Below are 23,464 nucleotides of genomic sequence, written 5' to 3'. Positions count from 1 at the left end.
CTGGTTCTTAAGCATGGTTGGAAATAAACGTTGGCTTGAGTCCCAGTACATCAACCCCTGGACAATAATGTGACCTCCCGGAAGCTCAGTACCCATCAGGCAGCCACTGAGTCAAATGGTTAGTTGGAATGGGACGGCATACACTAGGTGGATTAGAAACGATTTGGCAAATTATACACGATAAATTTTTAAATAAATAATTAGGATGTTTCTTCTTTAAAGTATTTATTCTTTGAGAATTCCAAATTTCATCCACGTATACGAGATATGGTCATATCCGCCCCCAGCTTGTGCTACACCCCCCCATCTCCCTTCACAACTTTCTCTCTCTCTCTCTCTCTCTCTCTCTCTCTCTCTCTCTCTCTCATAGCCCAGTGAGTCTAATTAGTTTTGTCCATATGTGCAGGGGTGGAGGCTGTCTACTGGAGCATGGGCAACCATGATCACACCCAGTGTGACCACACCAGTAGTCACACCCCTAAGGCAGAATGCTTCTCTCTCCTCTAGCACTGCCAATAGCTCCTCAGGGGTGGGCCTCATCCATGCTGGCACTTTGGTTGACTTGATGCTTGCCTGTAATCACCACCGCTAGGAGTCCGTGAGTGCCATAGCAACGCCACATCAAAAGACCGTATTTCACAATGCTCTTTCCCATATATTCTCTTTACTCCCCTGAGCCTTGGCAAGTGTTTTTTTTTCCTCACATAGTTTAAATTTTGTCAACATTCAAATACAAAATCTCTTGCACATACGACGTCGGCCATTGTTTAAATGTCCACGCGCTTGCTTACATTTTGAGAGGTCAGCACTGTTACAGGTGACTCTGCTGAACACCCTCACTGAGTCAAGGGTCTGCTAACTCTCCATCGATCCCCACAGAGGACCACGCACGGAGGAGAATCCCCTGTGGAACACAGGGATCCCTCCGGTCACTGTGGACAGTCCCTGACCGCTGGTAAACACGACAAACGTGAAATTACTCACTTGAAAGGGTGAAGGTGGTTTTTTAGCTTCTCTTGTCTTTTCACTCCTTTCTCTTTGTTGTAATAGCTGCAGGGCAGAAGATTAAAAACTGAGTCATATATATACATATATATATATGTATACATACATATGACATCCTTTCATCTGATTAAATGGCTCACCACACACACACACACACACACACACACACACACACACACACACACACACGACAGGAAGTGAGTCTTCTGTCACTATTTCAGTTTAGTAGGACTTGCTTATATCTTTTGCTTAAGTGGATGACATATTTAATTTGACTTGAGTGAGCGAGAACAATATGCCTCACGGTGATGGATTCACGTACAGCATTGAGAGAGAAGCCAGCCTCAGGCTCATCACTCTGGGTCGTTTGTGTCAGGAAGTGACTGTGGGACGCATGCTCACCTCTGCTTACCACAGCTACACTCCTCCGGCTTCCTTTTCTTTAGGTGTCCCCTTACTTCTCTTAAGTTCTTGATTTTATCTTGCAGAACTTCAATCTGGAAAACACACGTTCACACAATTCCCTTCTAAGATCAGGATTTTTCTTTGCAAAATATCGCCCCTCTTGTTTGCTGACTTTCATAATTCTAACTATTCCAGAGAACAGACGGGACACACAGAACATAGAACACACAGTTATAGAACATATCTATATCACATCTACATTCCAATCAGTGTGCCACAGAAACATTAACAGATACTTCTCCATAACTGGATAATTTTCTCAAAAATATGCAAAAGACTATTGGGTTCATCCCTGTTTTTCCCACGCTTGCTTTCAGTAGGACTATCACTATGTCGTTGGAGGGAGATGAACACCTCGGTGGATTTCTCAGTTCTTAGGCAATTACAAATAGGAGGATATGTACACATGGAACGTCCCATCCATCACGGCAGGACCAGGCAGCTGAGCACACAGCCATGCGATCGCTCTCTGCTTGCTTGCGTGTTTGCGATGCTGGCATGGAACCAAGGTCCTTGCTTATGACAACCAAGCTCCCTATCACCGAGCTCCACTGCAGCCCTAACACTGACCTCTTTGTCGATGTAGGCCTTATGGTCCTTCCACGCTCTGGCTGATTGGTACAGCTCTCTCTCGCAATGGATTGTATCATTTGGAAGAATAAAGCATCTGGAAATCAAACAGGACCAAGAGAAACGGGCGTAGGGTCAAGCATCAGAAAACACCCGAGGCAGCAAAGAGAGCTCAGCCTCTTTGCTGTAGATAAAAGCACCGAGCTTAGGGCTGATTCCTACACATGGGTAAATGAGAATGCGTCCTGGCCGGTGGCTGGATGAGGGATGGGGTCACTGCCTGTAACTAGATCATCCCCAAGAACAGCTTATCGAAGCTTTTCACATACGTCTTCCTTTGAATAGACTCCACTCCCCAACTCAAGTTTTTAATGTGTGTGTGTGTGTCTGTGTCTGTGTGTCTGTGTGTGTGTGTGTGTGTGTGAGAGAGAGAGAGAGAGAGTGTGTGTGTGTGTGTGTGTAGATTTTCAGTCACAATGAAAAATGGCTTCTTGGAAGAAACATATCATTCCATTATTTTGCCTTTAAAGAAATACCTCAAGCCCTCTGATGTTTTCCTTTCTCTGTCTGGCTGTTCTGGGGCTCTAACCTGGGGTCTCTGGCTGGACAATCACTTTACACTAGGCTGAATGTCTATAGACCCCCAGCTTCACCATTCAGGGTCTTTTCTTTTTTCTTTTTGGTTTTTTGAGACAGGGTTTCTCTGTGTAGTTTTGGTTCCTGTCCTGGATCTCACTCTGTAGCCCAGGCTGGCCTCGAACTCACAGAGATCTGCCTGGTTCTGCCTCCCAAGTGCTGGGATTAAGGTGTGTGACCCTGCTGCCTGGCAAGGGGTCTTTTCTTTAAAGACAGTTTCATGTATCCCAGGCTGGACTTGAACTTCCAATCCTGCTGGAGCCCTGAGGGCTGGATCATAGGTGCAGTCCTTCATGCCTAGTTTGTGTGGTGCTGTGGGATCTGTAGTGGGTAGCCATTCCAGCTTGGATCTGGAAGTTCCAACCCCCATTGAGACTCTGGCAACTGTCATGCCTATGAGGTGGGGCTAGGGGAGGCGCCTGGAGACCCGAGATCTGGGTGGGCCAGCTCTATCTCTGTTCGGGGACCCTGAACAGTGGAGGTGGACTGAGCAGAGCTCCAGAGAACACCGTTGGATTGTGATACACCTTCCCCAGACCCCACAACCTACCAATCCCGTAATTTGTAAGTTATGCCATTAAATAAATATCCTTTTAACTATGTGGAGTGGCCTTAATAATTTCCCCAATAGGATCAACTGTCCATTTATTTTTATTTGTAGAGGTGTGTTGTCTGCATGTATGTCAGTGGACCAGGAGCATGCAGTGCCTGAGGAAGCCCGAAGCAGGTGTTGGATCTCCTGACCCTGGGGTTACAGACAGTTGTGAACCTCTGTGTGGGTGCTGGGAATTGAACTCAGGTCTTCCAGAAGAGTAGCCAGTGTCCTTAAGCTCTGGGGCAACTCGACAGCCCCAAGTCCGGGGCTTCTGGCAAACTAGGCAAACATTTTGTCCACTGGGCTATGTCCCTAGTCCCAGCCACCCATTAAGTTTCAAAACAAAGTAACAACCCTGGGATAGGAATGGGTGGGTATGGGGTGTGACTCTAACCTCTAAATTCTGGGTGAACTCATCCCACTCCATGATACTCCATGGTGATGATACTGGGGATAAAATGAAGATCTAATAAATTTAGAAAGAGAATATTTCTTTATCAAGAGAATAGGTAAATTTGGGGAGGAATTGAAGAACCATGAGAGTTTATTAAGCTGTGGCAATAGTGTTTGTTTCTTGTCACAGGACTTCCAACCCTTTCTGTCTGTTCTCGTGAGGCAGGTCAGGATCTTCTGTATCTCACATACCCATTCCTAGCCGAAAACCATTTTCTACAAGTTCTCCAGGACACACCGTCCTTCTTCATGGTGTTTCAATTCTAAGGCCTGATTCTGTAATGCTCGAAGTCTGGGGGACCACAGACCATGGAAGAGTCCCCAGCAGTCCCCAGAACTGTTTCCATCTATTTCCAGACACTCGGAGATAGACACTTCATCCATGCCTGCTAAGTTAAGATATGAAAGAACTGCCCTGGCTGGGTTCCCGGCCAATCAGCCATGATATGAACCCGAAGGACATGTCGAGGTCACTGCTGGCTCTGGCTCCTTGTGTCCCCGTGCCCTAGCCTTCGGGCACTGTGTTGCTGAGTGACACCCACTTTTCCTAAAGCCCAGATGGTGATTGCCTGGGGTGTAAGTACTATTGACCCCCACCCTGGGGACTGCAAAAGCAGACTCACTTGTGTGTCACACGGACAGTGGTGGGCAGCCCGACCGCATTATTACTGTCTGCCAGCATCTCATTCCTGAGGTCACCAACAGCAGCCTGGTGGCCTCCCACCCCGTGGTGACCCTCATCGTGGCGCTTAGCAATGCTCCTCGATGGTAACACTTGCAATTCTTCTTCTTCCAGATTTATGTCATATATTTCACCTTCAAATTCCACAGATAGGGACCGGGTCTGCCGGGTGTGCACAAACCTGGGCTTATACTCTGGAATGAGAGGAAAAGCCATTAATACAGAAGAGCTGGTGCGTGTGTGAGGAGAACGATAGCACCCGTCGCCTTGGCATCTTAGAGAGGGACAGGCATTGCTGGCAGAATGGCTACAGGGGTACCTGGGGTAACTCCTGAAACCACAAAGGCAAAAGCAGGCTCTCTACTGGCTGTGTCCCGTGACACATGTCACACCTCTCTGGCTGCAGGCCCTTCCTCCGTCAAGGGGGTTAGCAGGCTGTGAGTTTTCACATTTAGTTGTTTTCAACATGAATGGCTCTATGCCATGGCAGTGAACATAGAACTATATAGCCCCTGCTTGTTATTTTTAATGATTGGCTTTCCCTTAGCTTTAGTTGCTCGTTGTATACTGTATATCTATCTTGAATCCATGATCTTGAAATGTGGAATTGTCATAATGGTCCTTACATTAAAAAACCAAAACAAAAAACCAAAAGCAAACTGGACTGGAGAGATGGCTCAGAGGTTAGGAGCACTGCTTGCTCTTCCAGAGGACCTGAGTTCAATTCCCAGCAACCACATGGTGGCTCACAACCATCTATAATGAGATCTGGTGCCCTCTTTTGGCCTGCAGACATAAAGGCAGACAGAACACTGTACACATGACAAATAAATTTTTAAAAAAACAGGAGCTATCAAACAGGAATCGGTGCTATCGTCCACATCTTCAGGAGAGGGAACCGAAGCCTTGAGTGTAGCATGCCTTTCCATGGGGTCTAGAGCCGGGATGTGCGGTCTGGGCTTACAGCCTCACTACTGCCTTGGGCCTTTTCAAAAAGAAGAGCACCTTAAACATCTCATGTTTACACAAATAAAGGGGAACACTCTAAAAAATGACATTTCTGAAGGCTTACATCGGCCATGTAACATTTTAAACACACAAGGTGCAGAGTAAGGCCATCTGCATCATGACTATGGGATGGTCTTTTCTGAGTAAGAAGGAAGCCCGGCAGAGATGCGGGAATTGGAAGTGTCAGCCCCCCTCCAGGGGAGACTGCTCCCTGCAGGACCCCTTAGCTTCCAGGTGTGGGAGTGGCCGCCATGGCAGAGGATGAGTTGCATCGCCATCATTTTAGGAAAAGAGGAAACCCACTGCTGTTCTAGGACACATGAGAGTCGCAGTGAAAAGCGGAAGGGGGGGGGTGTTCCTGCTAAATGGGATCTTTGTATCAGGGTGGGTGTATCAGCCATGATTTCCCTGTGTAGTTTATATGTCATCAGTTTCCTTCCAGGAAGAAAGACAATTCCTTAGCTCAGTGGGTTTTTTGGATGGGTTTCAAGACAGGCTTTCTCTGTATAGCCCTGGCTGTCCTAGAATTTGCTCTGTAGACCAGGCTGGCCTCAAACTCACAGAGATCCACCTGCCTCTACCTCTTGAGTGCTGGAATTAAAGGTGTGTGCCATCACTACCCAGAAACTCCGTGGCTCTTAACTTTTCTGGTTGTGAACCACTTTACGAATTTGTGGGGAAAAGAATTTGTAGAAAGTGAATAGTAGTCAATTTTGGATACAAATCATGTGTTCATGATCCTAAAGTCCATTCTGTTCAGGACAAAAATGCCCTATGATTTTCTTGAACGATTTGTGTACAATTCTTGGGCACAGATTTAAGAGAACTTACTTGATTGCTAACACAGAAAAGTTACCACAGAGTTGAGCTGCTTCTCATACTTGCCACTAGGTGGCAGCAGACTCTCACTCTTCAATGCATGGTTGCCGCATTTTTTTTTTCCTGTAAGTCTATAACCTCACGTGTCAATCAGTTACCTGAGAGTTTTCATGAAGGAAATTGTCAGCAGTAAGTGTATGCCATGCTGAGTTCAACTAATTTGATCCTCTAGTCAGCATGATACAACCGTTTGACAACGTTTAAAGAGATACACAGTCTAAAACACGAAAAACAGGCCTTTAAAAAGTGTTCATGCCTTCCTCTTCAGGCTGCACACACATGGAACTGATACCTGAAGCTTAAAGCAACTTAAGGCAGACAAAGCAGGGCATTACCATGAAGGTAAAGAAAAATGGACCTTAACCACCCACACCGGTTCCTGCAGAATATCCACCGAGGCTCTCCTGTGTGCTGATGCTCTGTGCCCGGAAGTGGAGTTTCACTCTCTGCTAAGGGGAAACATTTGCAAAGTAAAATGTCTAACCCATCTTTGCTATCTTACTTTAAACTGAACAATGATTTTGCTTTTATTCTGACATCTGGGCACCATTAATATGTAAATCGTGTCGGGGTGGAGCGCGCGCGGGGGTGGGAGGTTGGGGGGGGTGGTCTCAACAGAGCATGCGCCTGCCCCAGGCTCCGGCTTACTTGGTGTTCCTTGGTTCCTCAGGAACTGCCTTTGACTCTTCCTCTGGCTTCTGCTGGATCGATAACCAGACTCCCGACACTGGCACTCTTGGTCTTTGTCGTGCACGCCGCGAGAGTAGAGGTCGCGCGTGCTCTGACGGACGGTGAGCAGGTCGCTGGGTCCTTTACACTTGTGGATGCGGAGCTTGCCGGATGTGTCCTCAATGCACTGCCACTTCTGCAAAAGCCAGCGGGAAGCGGCGGGTGACGCGAGCCGGGTGGGATTTGGTAGGTACTCTAGCACCAGTTAGGCTTTTTTTTCCCCCCTGGCTCACCGGCAATACCATTAAGGGATGAATGAAAAGGGACATGCTTTCAAGTGACCCTGCAGTCACTCCCCTCTCAGCTCTATTTCTTCTGTGGCAGGCACATACAGATGATAATGAAATCACTGGCAATCAGGACTGCCTCCATGACACTAGTGCTGAACGCTGATAAATGAATCCTCAGCACCCAGACTAAACAGTCTTGAATGAAACATGTTAAAGCCCTTAGTGTCCCAAGACCCAGAGCCAGCTGTCAGGGCCGTTTCCACCGGGACCCCGAACGGCCCCATTTGTTCTGGAAAAACAAACTTGCCTGCTTTGTTCTCTGCCTCTAGGTTTCTAAAGTAATCCTGAGCAGAGTGGCACGTGAGGAAGACAGAGAGGCATTTAATTTGAGGCCATTACAGGCAGAGCCGACTGGGGGGCTCCCAAACCTTAGCAAATTCTTTTGGTTTTCCTTATTCTTCTACAAGCCCTGCACACCCACAGCATGCGGTGCACCCAGGGCGATGGAGTGCACCTTCCCAGGAAACGCAAACAGGGAGTCATGCCCGCAGCATGCTGGGCACCCCAGCGCTGTGATGGAGTCCGTCTTCCCAGGTCACCCTGGGGCTCCTAGCTCCTGCTTTGTACAGAGCTGTGGGAATGTCACAAGTTTACACTTCTGAAGCACCATTCTGGTTCTACTAATCTCTTCACTCCGAGAGGCCCCTCAGGAGCTCCTCTCCATGTGAAAGCCCCAATTATGTCTTGACTTTCCATTTTCTCTCCCTAAAGTACTCATTGGTTAGTAGGGAGAATATAGGCCTTCATTTGAAGTTAATCCCAACCGTTCAACAGTGAGTACTGGTAGACATCAGTAACATTAAATGTATGTCCCTCCCACATACAGGTACTACCTGTGTGCTATTATGTATATTTCAACACACAGGTTTCTAAGCTGTGGCCAGTGGCATATACTTGTGCTTTAAGAACTACGCTGGCTGTGTCACACATTGTCAAATGTCTTAAAATAAGTTGTGTCTAAAAAGGATGCCCATTCCAGCACCATCTATGAGAATCTTGTATTGTTCACTCGCCTCTGGTAAGCCAATACCTTTGGGAGGTGTCTCAGAAGCAAAATCTCAAACGTAAAAAATAAAGCTTGGTCAAGGGACTTGACGGCCTTGTCAACAGATAAATGACACGTGTCTAAATTGGCACACAAGCCTCCACAGTGAACAAGGGCTTCCCAGTCACCCTTCATCTCCGCCGAGGGAGTCACACGTCTTTGGTACATGTTTCATTATTAGAGCAGCACGGAGACTTCTACCCCAAGCCCCAAGTATCTAGAGCACATTCGATGGGTCCACGTTAGCCCTCTACACTCCTGGTGTTACCAGATGATTATTTCAAGCCATGTTAGGTTTGTCTACTTTCAGGGCTTGCCTGGAATGCCTTGAAGATTCAATATCTTCACCCAGAAAAGGAGGTTGCCTAAGGGAATGCAACTACCTACCAAGTAAGCCACAGGGAGGCAACGCAAACCACCACAATGAACAGACTAAGCTGCTAAAGACTTAACTTCACACCTGCGAAGTGGGGGCTGGAGAGATGGCCCTGTGACTGAGAGCACATTCTGATCTTCTAGAGGCCCAGGTTCAGTTCCCGGCATCCACATCAGGCTTCCACCACTAACTCCAGTTCCAGGGAATCCAACACTCCCTGTCCTCCCGAAGCACCAGGCACACATGTGGTACACACAAACTCACATAGGCACCATACATACACAAACATAAACCAACAAGTCTTAAAAGAAAAATCAAGTCAGCTGATCCTGGTGGCTCATGCCCGTAATGGTAGCACTCAAGAAGCAGAGGCAGGAGGATTGCAGGTCTGGAGCGGCCTGGATTGTAAGACTCTGTCTCAAACAAACAAACATACGAAAATATGACATTGATTTGTTTGGGTCCAAAGGAGCCACGTCACCTGAGCGAGTCTGCACTTTGGCTGGATACTGCCACCTACAACAGCTCCCCAGTGACTCTCATGTGTCATCTCAGACCTTCATGTAGCTGGAATCCTTGCGGGAGGCAGGAGGGAAATATTTAAGCCTCAATAGCTCAGGTGCTTGAGCTTCGAGAAGGATCTAAATATTTGGGTTGGGTTGTGTGTAAGGAAGGTGTCTCTAAATGGATGCAATTATCTCAGAAATGATTCCGGCAGGACAAAAACTGTGACCAGTGTGTCTGTGAGTCAGGATTTGTGCTTGTTTAAAAGTAACCAGCTGGCCTCACTCCCTCTCCAGCGAGTGGACTAATGACTGAATTTTGGCTTCAGAGTCTGCTCCAAGTAAAGTGGAACCCACCATTTTCCAGGTAGGGTTCTATAGCACTCAGAGGATGACTGCTGAACTTGAGAAAGTGTTGTAAGAGAGAGACCCAAAAGTTCTGAGAGAGGCCCAGAACATTTCTGTGAGAGACCTAAAAGAAGTTCTCAGAAGCTGATAGACATTTTCACTAAGAAATAACTGTACACCATATAGAATTCTTGTTGTTGATAAATACTGCCGAAAGAGATAACATTTCATTGTTTGAGAAATTGGGAGTGGTGATTCAGTGTGTCTGTGTATGTCTGTTTCTGTCTTAAATTCAAATGGCATAAGATGCAGCCACCCACCTGGATAATCTCCACAGTCAGCATTTGTAATGCCTAAGGCGGTTTACAGCCAAGCGTAAGCCTGAAAAGCGCTCCAGCACCAGCCACACACAAAAATGGGGCTGATGAAATATTTCATTCTTAAAAATCGAGGTCCGTCTGTGGTTCCAGTTCACACCATCTCTGGTACAAACAACAATCGCTTCTGAGACTTGGTCTCAGCTCCTGGGTTCAAGTGATGCTCCTGCCTCAGCCTCTTGTAACTGGGACTGTCATGTGTACCACCATGCCTGGCCAAAGTTACCAGTTGAACCCAGGACCATGGTGCAAACTTTCTGAATGTTCTCAGCCACAGCACATTAAAGGTTTTCTGCCTTTCCTTTTTCTTGGTGGTGCAGAGGAGCTGATGGGACAAGTAAAGTCTTGTAGAACACAAAGGTGTATGTAGGATTTTCAGTGGCCGCCTCTTTGGAATCTAACCCATTTTGCCATCAGCCAAATTCCTCACGGATTTCCTGTGAAAGGGGGAATGGGACTTCCTTCCAGAGCAGCGAGTTTAAGACTCTTAGTGTCTGGTGCTGTCTCTGGAACAGACAATGCTTCACACAAGACCACACACACACACACACACACACACACACACACACACACACACACACCACAGCTACGTACATGCATCTGCACACACATTTGAATAAGGCAATATCCATTGACAATTATCTCAATTATCTTTTCCACCATGGACCTGCAGAAGTCATAGACCCCTCTACATAGCGCAATTAGCTTGGAGGCTTAGGCAATCTTCCCAGGGCAAGCATACCAGGAATTTCAATGAAACAAAGTTACCACTCGAGTGCCTTTTACCATGACGATTTTTATGACTGTGCAATAAAATCTTGGAACAGCTGCTACCAAAATGGCGGCTTCACCGGGCGAGTTTATAGGTGGAAACAGAGACAGGGAACTTCTACAAGAATTATTCTGAAATTAAAACTGCAAGCTGTTCAGTGGTTGAAATAAGAGAAGGCATTTGCCTCTCGGCTCTTTGGTGAGGTTCAGCTTGAATGTGGCTGAGGCACCTGCTGATGGAAAGTGGAGTTGGCTGTGTCTGTTCAGCAAGCACCCTGCACAAACATGGCCATCCCTGTCCATCTCTGATCTAATCCCGAGGCTCCTGAGTAAATCAGTTCATCACTCTGTCCGCCTGTCAGCCACGTGGCAGCCATTCACTCCTCCCATAGGTCTCCCCTGCTTTCTGGAATGATACCATTTCAATTCTCATTCTGCTTTCTGACTGCTAAGTTTGTGTTCATAGTTTATCCTATGTTCTTCCTCAAAGGGTTCTAGGTACAGTCAGCAAGGTGCTGGATAAAATTATTTGTTGAGTCTCTTCATCTCTACCTCCACCGTCAGCACTGCTGAGTGCTTGTTGGACGTTCAGAGCTGGTGACGTGGATTAATTGCTGCAATCCTGACAGCTACCCAGTGGGCTGCCCCTCAGCTTCATGGAGCCCGTGAATGTCACTCATAGTCTGTCCTGGACTTAGAGTGGTCGACGGAAAGTTCCACTTCTGCCTTATAAGTTAGAGAAGTTTGGGGTTACATAGCATCTACTTCCCAGTTGTCTGCAGCCCTGATCAAGGCTGCTATGTGAGGGAGCTGGGCTGGGTCAGGAGTGTGAGTGGAAACAGCAACCCACGGAGAGCTCCCTGTGGAAAGCGCTCCGCTCAGCTAATGCTGTAGTTATTACATCTTTTCACGCACACTGATGCGCTGTTCTTAACAGAATTGGAAGTTACGGGAACTTGGTATGTAGCAGCCATCTTTAATACAGGCAAATATTGGGTTGGGTGTCTGAAAACCTCAACTTTAATTGTCCTTTGCTCCTAACTCTAGGACTTTGAGCAAACAACAGAACCTCAGTTTTCTTCCAGACTCTGCATCTGGTAAAATAATACCTGGCTCTCTTAGCCCTAAAGATGTGTTATAAAAATTATTGAGTGCTTTGAGTTCTAAAGAGAAGATGTGGTATGTGAACCCAGGCCAGTGCTATGGAAATTGATTTTTAAAAGTGCTTATCTAGTCACAGGACAACTTATTTTCTGGGTATAAATTCTAGAATAGAGCAATTATTATTTAATAGCTGTAACTATTTTTTTCATTTTTTAATTTATTTAATGTGTGTGTGTGTATGTACATACCAGAGCTCATGTGGATGTTAGCGGACCAGTTGCTGTAGTGTGTGTATGTGTGTGCGCACGCGTGTGTACACAGACCGTTGAACTTGTGTGGAGGTCAGAGGCTAACTTGTAGGAGTTGATGCTTCCCTTCTACCACATGGGTTTCGGGGACTGAACTCAGGTTACCAGGCAGGGGAGCAAGTATTCTTACTCAGAGTCATCTCACTGGCACATGCATGTTTTTAAAAGACGCGGCTTTGCTGTGCACCCCAGTGTGGTAGTGTGAATGTAATTGGCCCCCATAAGCTCATAGGGGGTGGCACTATTAGGAGGTGTGGCTTTGTTGGAGTGGGTGTGGGCTTGTTGGAGGAAGTGTGTCACTGTGGAGGCAGCTCATCTGTGCTCAAGATACCGTCCCGTGTCTAAGACCACTTCCTGCTGCCTGTGCAAGATGTAGAACTCTCAGCTACCTCTCCAGCACCACGTCTGCGTGCATGCTGCCATGTCTCAGCATGATGATAATGGACAGAAACTCTGAACTGTAAGTGAACCGTCCAGTGAAATGTTTTCCTTGATAAGAGTTGCTGTGATCATGGTGTCTCTTCATAGCAATATGTACCCGAGAATAGTCTTGAATTCCTGGACTCAAGTGCATGATCCTCTTATCTCAGGCTCCCAAAGGCTGGTGCTATGTGGGGGTGGGCTATCAGACCAGAGGGGTCTATGGGTTTGATTCACACACACATTTGGGTTTGAACTTCCAGTTCTGTTTTGGTCTGTTGACTTTTCCTTCTGAGCCTCAGTCTATCTGTATGTAACTTAGGCATGGGATGCCTACAACAATACTTGCCAATGTTATGACTCTGGTTACTTCTTTCTGGATAACCCCTAGGTAATCATCAGGGTTCCTACGTTCTGGACTGCGTACATCCCTCAGATTGCATATGGATGCTGTGATTTACACCTAGTATATACTTGCCTGATTAAGAAGCAAACAAACAGAAAATGAGCCCCAGTTTCTTTTTTCAAATGTCTACTGTTGTCCAGGGACTAGATAAAAGCTGAGTTTTATATACATGAGCTAATTCTCCAAAGTGTGTCTTCTTATGTGCCATAATATAGGTCAAATCATGTTCTCGGAAATGTAATCACTGCGCAGTAGTTTGTGATGACCTGATTAACTTTTATGCCGGTGTCAGCATCCTAAATCCAGCTACCTGAAAAAGGCCGCGCAATGACATTTCAAATTCCATGTTGGGAATAGAAGGACCACATAAATGTCTCCGTCCAAACCATGACTCAGCTCCAGCCACTGTAAAACTGTCTCACAAACGGGAACTAGAGTTTTGCCAAGGAGATGTAGCCCCTGTTTTCTTGAGATCAGATGGGTGGAGGAAGGGAAGAGGTAGGAAGGAAGGAGAAACAGAAAAGAGAAATTTCAGTGTGGACAACATCTGCATAAGGCAATGCTGATGTGGGGAAGGCTATGGTTCCAGCACTTCATGTCAAACAGGACAGTGGACAGACCAACAGCTGAAGGCATTTGTGAAGAGCTTGCTGTGGGCCAATGAATCAATCCCGGTATCTGATTACACATAAACCCACATGACTTTTATGGTAAGCTCTGTGGCCAGCACTGCTGTGTCCATACAAAAGATGAAGAAACTGAGACAGTACGGGTAAGTAACTTGTCCAAGGGTGTGTAGACAGCAGTGTAATCCCAAGGTTCCTGGAGCATGACTGTGAGAAGCATATTGGCAGGTTGGAGAGATGGCTCAGAGGTTAAGAACACACTGGTTATCCTTTTAGAGGTCCTGAGCTCAATTCCCATTAACCACATGGTGGCTCACAACCATCTATAATGAGATCTGGTGCCCTCTTCTGGTGTACAGGTGTACATGCAGACAGAACACTATATACACAATCACTCAATCAATAAATCAATAAATAGAAGGAGGAGGAGGAGGAAGAGGAGGAGGAGGAGGAGGAGGAGGAGGAGGAGGAGGAGGAGGAGGAGAAGAAGAAGAAGAAGAAGAAGAAGAAGAAGAAGAAGAAGAAGAAGAAGAAGAAGAAGAAGAAGCTGCCGTAGCAGCAGCATATTGGCCTGGTTCAGGGTATGAAATTTCGAGTGGGCCTCAGGTGAGAGGGGAGCACTTGGGAAGGCAGAGGCAACAACTTACATGCAGTTGAGAAAGAGAGGTGAGCAGGTTTGGAAACCAGAGGATGCTGACAAGGGTAGGCTCTCAGGGTGTGATGGGATGTGACAGATAAAGTATAAGATAACCATGGTGGGTGACCCACGGAGACATCTACAACCCTGCTGTGAATTTAACCAGGGTCCAGAGGCTTCCTGGAAAGAAGCTGTTCATGTCTGGCAAACTAACAAAGCCAGCCAAATCTTACTGGGAAATGTCCTTTTATTCATGCTCAACAGGTGGCCACAGTGTGAGGGACAGGCAGTCAGAAGAGGAAGCATTTGGTGAGAACATTGACTTCAGAGCAGAGAAGTCAGGTACTCAGCAAACTCCACCCCAGTTCTGTGACAATCCTGGCAGCTGTGTGGATGTGGGACCTTTGGAGTGTTTTTAGTACATCCCTGACTTCATATATACAGAACAGCAAGCAGGCAAACCGGACTGAGAAGATGCTGGGATCCAACAATTCAATGAAAGGACATGAGGTCTGATCTATTAAAATGACACCAAGCTGCTTTTTCTCCCCATGTGAAATGTCAGAAAAAATATATAAAAAGTATTTCAGGAGTGGATAACCAGAGAATTTCTCCTTCACGTGGCTCCCTTTCAAGGACCCCATGTCTCTACCACGAGGGAGGAAGAAGAAAACAATTGTGCAAGAGTGTGCACCTGACATGTGCGCTCCTCGACTCTGCCTGCTCAGAAGACTCTTCCAGAAGTCTGAAAGAGAGCTGACAGCTATCTCTTCCCCCAGAAGTTTGGATTGAATTTGTCTGGACAGACTTGTGCATCGGCTTTAGATGTCACAGCGCAGTCAGGGCTGAGGGCCGTGGCCCTCAGTGGAGTTGTCAAGGGCAAGTCGACTGTCTCAGGCTGTTGTAGAGACAAGAGTTACCAGAGAGGAGCACAAGATTGGAAGTGAAGAGATGTTAAGTTGGCTTAAGTTTTCTAGATCAAAATTTCCTTGGTCAGAAAATGCTATCATTCAACTAGGCTTTCTAAGACTCCTCCAGCTTTGGCAGGGTCTTGATGTTCTTACCACTGGTTAAATAAAAACCAACAGCACAAATGCTGTGGGGAGGGGATGATGGCGTAATGTGGACCCTTGGGATGCTGAGGCAGAAGAATGGAGAGTTCAAGGTTAGCCTGGGCTGCATATGGAGACCTTGTCTCAAAGAACAAACAGAAACAAACAAAACAAACCACAAGCCCTAAACAGACAAGAGAAACAGAAACCCCCCCAGATGCCTCCTGCCACCCACATACATCTCATCTGGCTGCTCTGTGGGCAGAAGGCGCAGTGATAGTTCCCGACACTCTCCCAGGTGAGAGCCGCGTGCAGCAGGAACTCAGCATCACCTTTAGATTTTGCACAAGAGCGTGAGTGTGTTTATGTGGTAGCACGATGTGTGCACACAAATGTGCTTGGGGCAGAATTCCTAGCTGAGAGGGTGGCGGGAATTCACACTTTGTCTTGGATTAATGCAGAAACAGGGAAGCAAGGCAAACACATATGTCCATGTTGTCATAATTAATCCCTGCTGGTGGTTCTGTGCGCACAGTCAAGGAGTCACGCCAAGCGTCTGGGACTCCAGCCCGCTTTGACTCCCTGGAGGCTTCGTAGAAATACAAACAACAGGTAAGCGTGCCTAGAAGAACAGTTTCACCGGGGAGAAATTACTCCCAGCCACTCCTCACGTGTTATGCATATGAGAGCACTTGTTCCTCACCATTCTGAGGTTGACTTTCTAGAGACAGAAAAGCTGAGGCCTGGGAGAATTTAAAAGACTTGTTCAGGACACACACCTAGGAAGCAGCGGTTACTATATCCAGCCGAACCCTCTCCAGCTCCCTTCTATTTTCTCTGAATTAAGCTGTTCATGTACTCGCCATAACTACCTAGGTGACCGGGTAAGGATGGGAGTGGGGTGGGAGATACACACGCTCTCCGGGGGCTGGGAACGATGAGAATAGAGCTAACATTGCTGGGTTTTCTTCAGCACCCCACAAATTGTCAGGCATGAGGATGAAGGCTGTTAACCTTGGCAAGAGGAGGGCATGGCCCAAATATGAAGCCAAGGATCGAGGGTGGATGCCGGGCTGGAGAAAAAGCTGGGTTGATAGAGCATGCGCCTGGCATGTGTGAAGCCCTGGGCTCAGGACTAGAAATACATGAATGGATCCAAACTAGTCAGCTCTAGCCTGAGCTGTCTCCTGAGCTGTCACCCTGGTCCCCAAGCAACATGACCTTATTATTTGGATTCTTTTTCTTTTAAGTCAGTGGTACTGTCTGCGAAAAGATAATCTTCAATGTAGCTAGAGAGAAAGGCAAATGGGTAGGAGATAGAGGACTCTATAGAACATGAAGCCAACCCCAGAGCTGATCTCGGCTTCTAAAACTTTCTTGACACTCCCAGATTCTCCCCAGCAGGCACTGGAAGACTTGTCCACAGACACTGCTAGGCACCATGGTACCTAGTCAGTGGGCTGGGGTAGAGGATTTACATTTTGACAAGCCCCACAGTCAGATTGATCTTGCTGGTCCAGGGGCCATACTCAAGGAACCATGAGATCATAGTCACGATTCCCTAGTGCCACTGGGCCACCAATGCTCGAGGCAGCCACTTCCCTCACATCCCTTCTCCTAAACCCATCTTCTGCCCAATTTAAAGAAATTCTTTAGGAAAAAAGTTCACCATCTAGGCATAGCCTAATTCTTTGTTCATCAATTGGGGTGCTTCTAAGAGAGGCAAGCTCTGACATTCTCAAATACCTGTGTGAGGGGAAAAAAAATCTAAGTTCAGACTGTTCCACATGGAAAGAAAGTAACAGAGGTACATTCTAGAGAGACAGCCATAAAAGCATCTCACGGGAGCAAATTAAGTTTAGAAAACTATGAAAAAAACAAAATTAGGTTTTTAATATAGTTACCGCGCAGCATGCAAGTGTGAGGTTTTTGCCAAAATAACATGATTGCATTTATGCTCCATTTGCCCTCTAGGACATAGACTGAAGTTTCAGCACAAGACATAATGAGAAATTTGCAGAATGGCATGCTGAAAGGTGGATAAGCGGCGTGCCTCATTCCCAAATCCATATCTTGCTCACCACGGAGAGGGCTCAGATCCTAACAAGATTAGCAATTTGCAGACATTAAACATTAAATAGTGAGCATTTCCAACTCCTGAATAAAGTGCATTAGCCTGTTGAGGCTGGTTCCTACAAACTATCTGCGAGCTTCAGAAGAACTCTGAAGTTGCCTTCATAATAATACTTAAGAGTATCCATGTGAGATATTAAAGACTTTGAGTTAAAATATGATGGATGAATAGGTCTAAGCTTTTCTATCAATCACTTGAAAACTGACTAGAATTATACACAAGTATGATTTTATGCCTTGAAACCCTCTTTCTCCCCAGCTTTTTATACTTCAAGAGACTTTGGATCACATTGTTGATCATGACGTATTTAGCACACTGGGGAACTTATAATAAAAGCACAATGGACGAGGCCATTAGATAATAGCTAGGTGGCCCATTTCTCATGCCTGGTATCTTTAGACAACTATGTGGATATCTAAGGCTCAGACACATGTGTTATAAAAAGAAATTCCAGGTTGGGGATTTAGCTCAGTGGTAGAGTGCTTGCCTAGCAAGCGCAAGGCCCTGGGTTCGGTCCTCAGCTCTGGGGAAAAAAAAAAAAAAAAAAAAAAAAGAAATTCCCCATAGGATTTCACAGCCCCTGGGAGGCAGAGGGAGGTGGATCTCTATGAATTTGAAGCTAGCCTAGTCTACAGAGTGAGATCCTGGGTAGCTAGGGCTGTTACACAGAGAAATCCAGTCTCGAAAAACCAAAACTAAAACCAAACCCTCCTCCCCCCAAAATAAAAAAAAAAACTCTTTCTTTAGTTAAGGTAACTTATCTCGGAGGGCAGCAAGTGCCCTTTGTTTATTTGTTTAGGTTTATTTTTGTTATTTTTAGTTGTGTGCATATATATGAGTCTGTGGGGAGGGGGGGGTATGTGCACCTGAGTACCGGTGCCTTACTTAGGAGGCTAGAGGCATCAGATCCCTTGGAACTGCCCAACGTGAGTGCTGGGAACTGAACTTGGATTTTCTGAGAGAGCAGTGTGCACTCCTAATAGCCAAGCCATCTCTCCAAACCCTTGTCTGTGTTTTCTTAATTAGACAGTTCCTGCTTAGAGTCTAGATTTTTCATCCAACTAACCACCTGTTTGTAAGGTGGGGATTCCCATGGCTACAAACAAAAAAGACATACAGGTTGCAGTCAGCAGGCAGACACAAATCGTACACACTGAGCCTTGGATGTGACAGAAGTCTAACCAACAGACGGGTCCATTTTTCCCTCCTACCACCATTTATTTATTTATTGATTTATTGATTGATTGATTTGTTTGTTTGTTTGTTTCTCTCTCTCTTTCTTTTTCCTCTCCCTCCCTCTCCCCCTCCCTCCCTCCCTCCCTTTTCTTTCTCTTTTTCCATTTCATTGGGACATGGAATTTTCCTTTAGTCTGTATAGATTTCCTTTTATTTGGCACAGTTTCCAACCAAAGAGTTTTTAAAATTGTTGGTGGCCGCATGCCCCTACATTTTGCTTTCTTTTTTCCCCTTTCTCTATGTTTTTTGTTTTTGAGACAAGGTCTTACCATGTAGCCCTGGCTGGCCTGGAACTCATGTAGACCAGGCTGGCCTGGAACTCACAGAGACCCACCTGGGTGTCTCCAGATTGATGACATGAAAGGTGTGTATCACCATGCCCAGCCCAATTTTCTTTTAAGCAGTGTTAATTTGTTGGCTAGTATTTTCCATTCTCACTGATGACAGCTGATGTCCTGGCCAAGCCTCAATTTCATAATCACAGCTGATATAAAAAAGTTTGTGAGCTAGAAGTGAACATACAGGCTGTTTTTTCCTTACCAGCTCTGGTATAGATCCCACCATACACCCTGCTTAGACCTGTCCCTTCTGATTGGAACGGAAAGTCCCATCAGGTCGCTGTTCAGCAGCCATCTACATCCTGAGTACATGATCTGTAGGACACAGCTAGATGACCCACTCTGATGGAACCAGTGCCCTTTGGCATAGAAATCCCTCTGAGAGCCATCTTTGTTCACAAGAGGGAGCTGGGGAGTGACTGGAAGGCCAGGCTTGGACAGGTCGACCGTTCTGGAGGCGCGGAGCTGTCACCGAGTGCCGGCATCCCCCACGGAAATCGTCGGGATACACACAGGTCTGAATTGGGGAGAACAGCGTTGCACTCACCTGCCCGGGCTGCTCGCACGCCGTCTGGTATCGGGACTGCTGACACAGCTCCTTGACCCTTTCATACTTGGGCAAGTGGTTTGACTGCTGGACATTCTTGCTGGATTCCTCCTTCTTCCGTAAAAATTTCCTTTGACAGAAAGGGGACAGCTTCTTACTGGAGAACCACCCGATCACATTCCCGATTCCCGCACACCCTCCTTCCCCATCACAGACACCCCACACTTTTCAGACAGGATGGCTCAGATGCCACTGCTGTCTGGAGGAGCCCAGTGCAGGCTGGGTCCTTTGTGAGCACTGCAAGTGGAGTCCTGGGAAGATGCAGAATCGGCAGAGGAGCAATCACTGTTCCTGGAAAGCACTGTTTCCAACACTCAGCTCTGTATAAATACTCAGGATTTGCCAGGCGGTGGTGGCATACACCTTTAATCCCAGCACTCAAACTCGGCAGGCAGAGCCAGGCAGATCTCCGTGAGTTTGTGGCCAGCCTGGTCTACAGAGAGAGTTCCAGGACAGCTAATGCTACACAGAGAAACCCTATCTCAAAAAACCAAAAACCCTCCAGGTTCTTTTTTGTAAATAAACAATTGCATTAATATCTCTCTCTCTCCCACTCTCTCTCTCAATTTACACAAAGAGAAAAAACAAAGCAATGCACACCACAAACCAGATATTCCAGAAGTGACTATGTAAAGAATTACATTGGCATTCATGTATGTAAGTTAACAGAAATGTATATAAGTCAATAGTTCCTTATAAAGAGAACATAAGGAAAAAGACAGACTGAGCTGCCGGGTACAGGCAAGGCTGGGTGGGGACGGCTTTCAGGACTTGGGAGGGATGGAAGAGAAAGGCAGTTGACTTGCTAAGAGGCAAGGCTGAGAAGCACCACAGTGAATCTCACCCACAGAGAGGCTCCAGTCCCATCTATGACAATTTACTCTCTAGAGTTCTACTGTAGAAATAACGACAGCTAACTGGCAGGGAACAGGCAATCAGCCCTTCAAATGGTGGGGCCAGGGAGATGGCCCAGCCATCTGACACACTTGCTGAGCACAACTGACAGCTGGGTTTGATCTCCAGAACCTACGGCAGGAGAGAACTGACTCCTGAAACATGTCCTCTCATCTTCAAGTGTGTGCCATGCACACACGCACGTGAGTGCACACACTCACTTATATATAAAATAAAGTAAAATAGTAAAGTCAAACTTGAAACTGGGCTTGTGAAATCTGCATGCTTAGCAAACCAAAATAAGAAGGGGAAAAAAATACCCAGCAGGAAGAGCTGCCCACGAGGAGCAGTTCCCAGAAGCACCCCAGGAACCGATAATTACCCTCTTTCCACTAGGAACGTATCACGCCAAATTTTGGCCTTCTTGTTTGTTCGAAACCTGAAATCAAAACAATAATATTTACTGTTAGCCTCTGGATGTTTTCCCAAATGGATCTGTGCTGACAGTTTATTTAAAGAAACACCCCCCACTTCCCACAGACCATGGCTGCATTGCCATCAATGCGCAATTCACAAACAGCCCTGAGAAAGGCTGCATTTGTAGGAATCCTCCTGGGGAAAACTTATTTTACCTCCACGGTTTTCAGCACTGGCTGGCTCTGGGTACCAGTGAGGGCTTGGTGTGCTTGGTTGAGGGAATGGCTGAGAGAAGACATGTTGACACACCTGTTACCTGGCTTTTCCAGGTCTAGAAGTTTGAGGACAGACTTGCCATCCACATCAGGAGGGGTGTCCAGCCCTGCAATATCCAGGATGGTAGGGGCTAGATCGATGTTCAGAACAATCTGTGGGACTCTGTAAAGAGACAGATAATTCCAGGCTAGACCTAAAGCAGGTAGCGGAGGGCAACAGAGATGCTTTTTTTCACAGCCATAGCTCATTGGCCTTCAAGCCTCACCTCCCTCTGTTCCCCTAGGGAGGATGAGTGGTAGTCCGCAACGACATTGCTGATTTTCAAGGGGGTGAGGGCAGGAGAGATGCCCCTTAACCATTATGTCTTGAGCGCACAGCCAGGCAAGATGTCTATTGGTACTTGGTGCTATTTTTCATTATTGTTTTTAGTTATGTGTATGTGTAAGGGGGTGCATGTCGGTGTGTGCATGTGAGGTGCCTACAGAGGCCAGAAGTGTTGATTCCCTGGAGCTGGAGTCACAGGCAGTTATGGGCTATCTAATGTGGGTGCTGGAAACTGAAGTAGGTTTCTCTACAAGAACAGTAAACGCTCTTAACCATGGAGCCATCTCTCTAGCCCCATGGTGTGTGTGTGTGTGTGTGTGCATGTGTGTGTGTGTGTGGTATGCTTCTTCTAAAATGTGATACTCCAGAACTCCTCTTAAATTAAGCTGTAAAGTAAATATTGTAAGAAACCATACAATTTTTAGTTTATCTTATAACTAAGACCTTCAGTGTACAAAACTAACTACAGAAGACTATACCCGAAGAGTTACCAATGAATTTTCAGAACTAATTTTAAGTTAGCATACAAGGAAATGAGACTCATTATGACATTTCATATTATACTCCTGGTTTCCCTATCCTAACCTCTTTTTTTTTTTTTTTTTTTTTTTTTTTTTTGGTTTTTCGAGACAAGGTTTCTCTGTGTAGCTTTGCGCCTTTCCTGGGACTCACTTGGTAGCCCAGGCTGGCCTCGAACTCACAGAGATCCGCTTGCCTCTGCCTCCCGAGTGCTGGGATTAAAGGCGTGCGCCACCACCGCCCGGCTCTAACCTCCTTTTGCTCTCTTACTGGCATTCAAATAGTCTCCTGATTGCTTTCATGCAACATATATTTGATTCCCCCTTTCCCTGTAGTAATCTTTTTTTTTTTTTTAAAAGATTTATTTATTTATTATGTATACAGGAGAGGGCGCCAGATCTCATTCCAGATGGTTGTGAGCCACCATGTGGGTGCTGGGAATTGAACTCAGGACCTCTGGAAGAGCAGTCAGTGCTCTTAACCTCTGAGCCATCTCTCCAGCTCTCCAGCCCCGGGCCCCCCCCCCCCCCCCCCGTAGTAATCTTAATAGACATAGAACCTTCTTCAAATAACCCGTCTTCCTCCCGTCAGTCATCTTATCCCAGCAGCAGGTAAGATCCTATACACGAAATTCAGAATCCTGGGCTCTGGGTTCCAACGACACCGTTTGCAGCATCCAGAATTCTCAGAGACCCACAGCCAAACACTAGGCAGAGTCAGGGGAACTGCGCAGAAGAGAGGCAGGAAGGAATGTAGGAGCCAGAGGGGTCAGGACACCAGGAGAACACAGCCCACAGAATCAACTGAGCAGGGCTCGAAGGGACTCACAGAGACTGGAGTTACAAACACGGAGCCTGTATGTGTCTGAGCTTGGTCTTCTGCCTATACCTATGGTTCTGAAGCCGAGTGTTCTTGTGGGACTCCTAAAGTGGGGGTGTATGAGGAGGGGGTGTCTCTGACTGTTTTTTGGCCTGTTCTTGGGACCCTTTCCCTCCTACTGGGTTGTCGCATGCAACCTTGATCTGAGGGTTTGTGCCTAATCTTATTGCATCTTGTTATGCCATGTTTGCCTGATGTCCCTTTCAGGCCTGCTCTTTCTGAAGGGTAATGGAGAAGCAGTTAATCTGGGGGGAAGGGGGATGCTGGGAGGAGTGGAGGGAGGGGAAACCGGTCAGGATGTATTGTATAAGAAGAGAATAAATAAATAGAAATAAAGATGGGGGACAGAGAGAAAGAATTCTCAGGCAGGTTCCCATTCTGCCTCTATGGCTTCTTGGTTTTGCCTGAGTCTATGGTAGACACTGTTTGGAATTCTGCTCCCTATCTTGTCTTTTACTATTTTCATGATTCTCTATACACGTGATCTCAGTTTACTACAAAGCAAGTTCATATGGTAGGCAAAGGGCGTGGACACCTGTGTCTGTGATGAGGGTA

General features: G+C 46.5%; 1 protein-coding gene across 2 annotated transcripts in view; it reads right to left on the bottom strand.

Annotated features, from left to right (window-relative positions):
• Window positions 1–23,464, bottom strand: part of Sulf1 (sulfatase 1) — a 168,370-nt gene that overhangs the window by 20,350 nt on the left and 124,556 nt on the right. For both annotated transcript variants that reach the window (XM_028864577.2, XM_028864578.2), the window contains exons 10-17: window positions 21,221–21,349; window positions 20,877–20,933; window positions 19,541–19,670; window positions 6,942–7,158; window positions 4,348–4,600; window positions 2,041–2,137; window positions 1,408–1,502; window positions 985–1,050 (exon numbers count right to left, since the gene is read on the bottom strand). In XM_028864577.2, the coding sequence (XP_028720410.1) occupies window positions 985–1,050; window positions 1,408–1,502; window positions 2,041–2,137; window positions 4,348–4,600; window positions 6,942–7,158; window positions 19,541–19,670; window positions 20,877–20,933; window positions 21,221–21,349 (1,044 nt within the window). The remainder of the gene's footprint in view (window positions 1–984; window positions 1,051–1,407; window positions 1,503–2,040; window positions 2,138–4,347; window positions 4,601–6,941; window positions 7,159–19,540; window positions 19,671–20,876; window positions 20,934–21,220; window positions 21,350–23,464) is intronic.

Source organism: Peromyscus leucopus, chromosome 5 (genome assembly GCF_004664715.2).
Source record: "Peromyscus leucopus breed LL Stock chromosome 5, UCI_PerLeu_2.1, whole genome shotgun sequence".
NCBI lineage: Eukaryota > Metazoa > Chordata > Mammalia > Rodentia > Cricetidae > Peromyscus > Peromyscus leucopus.
This window is presented reverse-complemented; position numbering and strand designations above follow the sequence as displayed.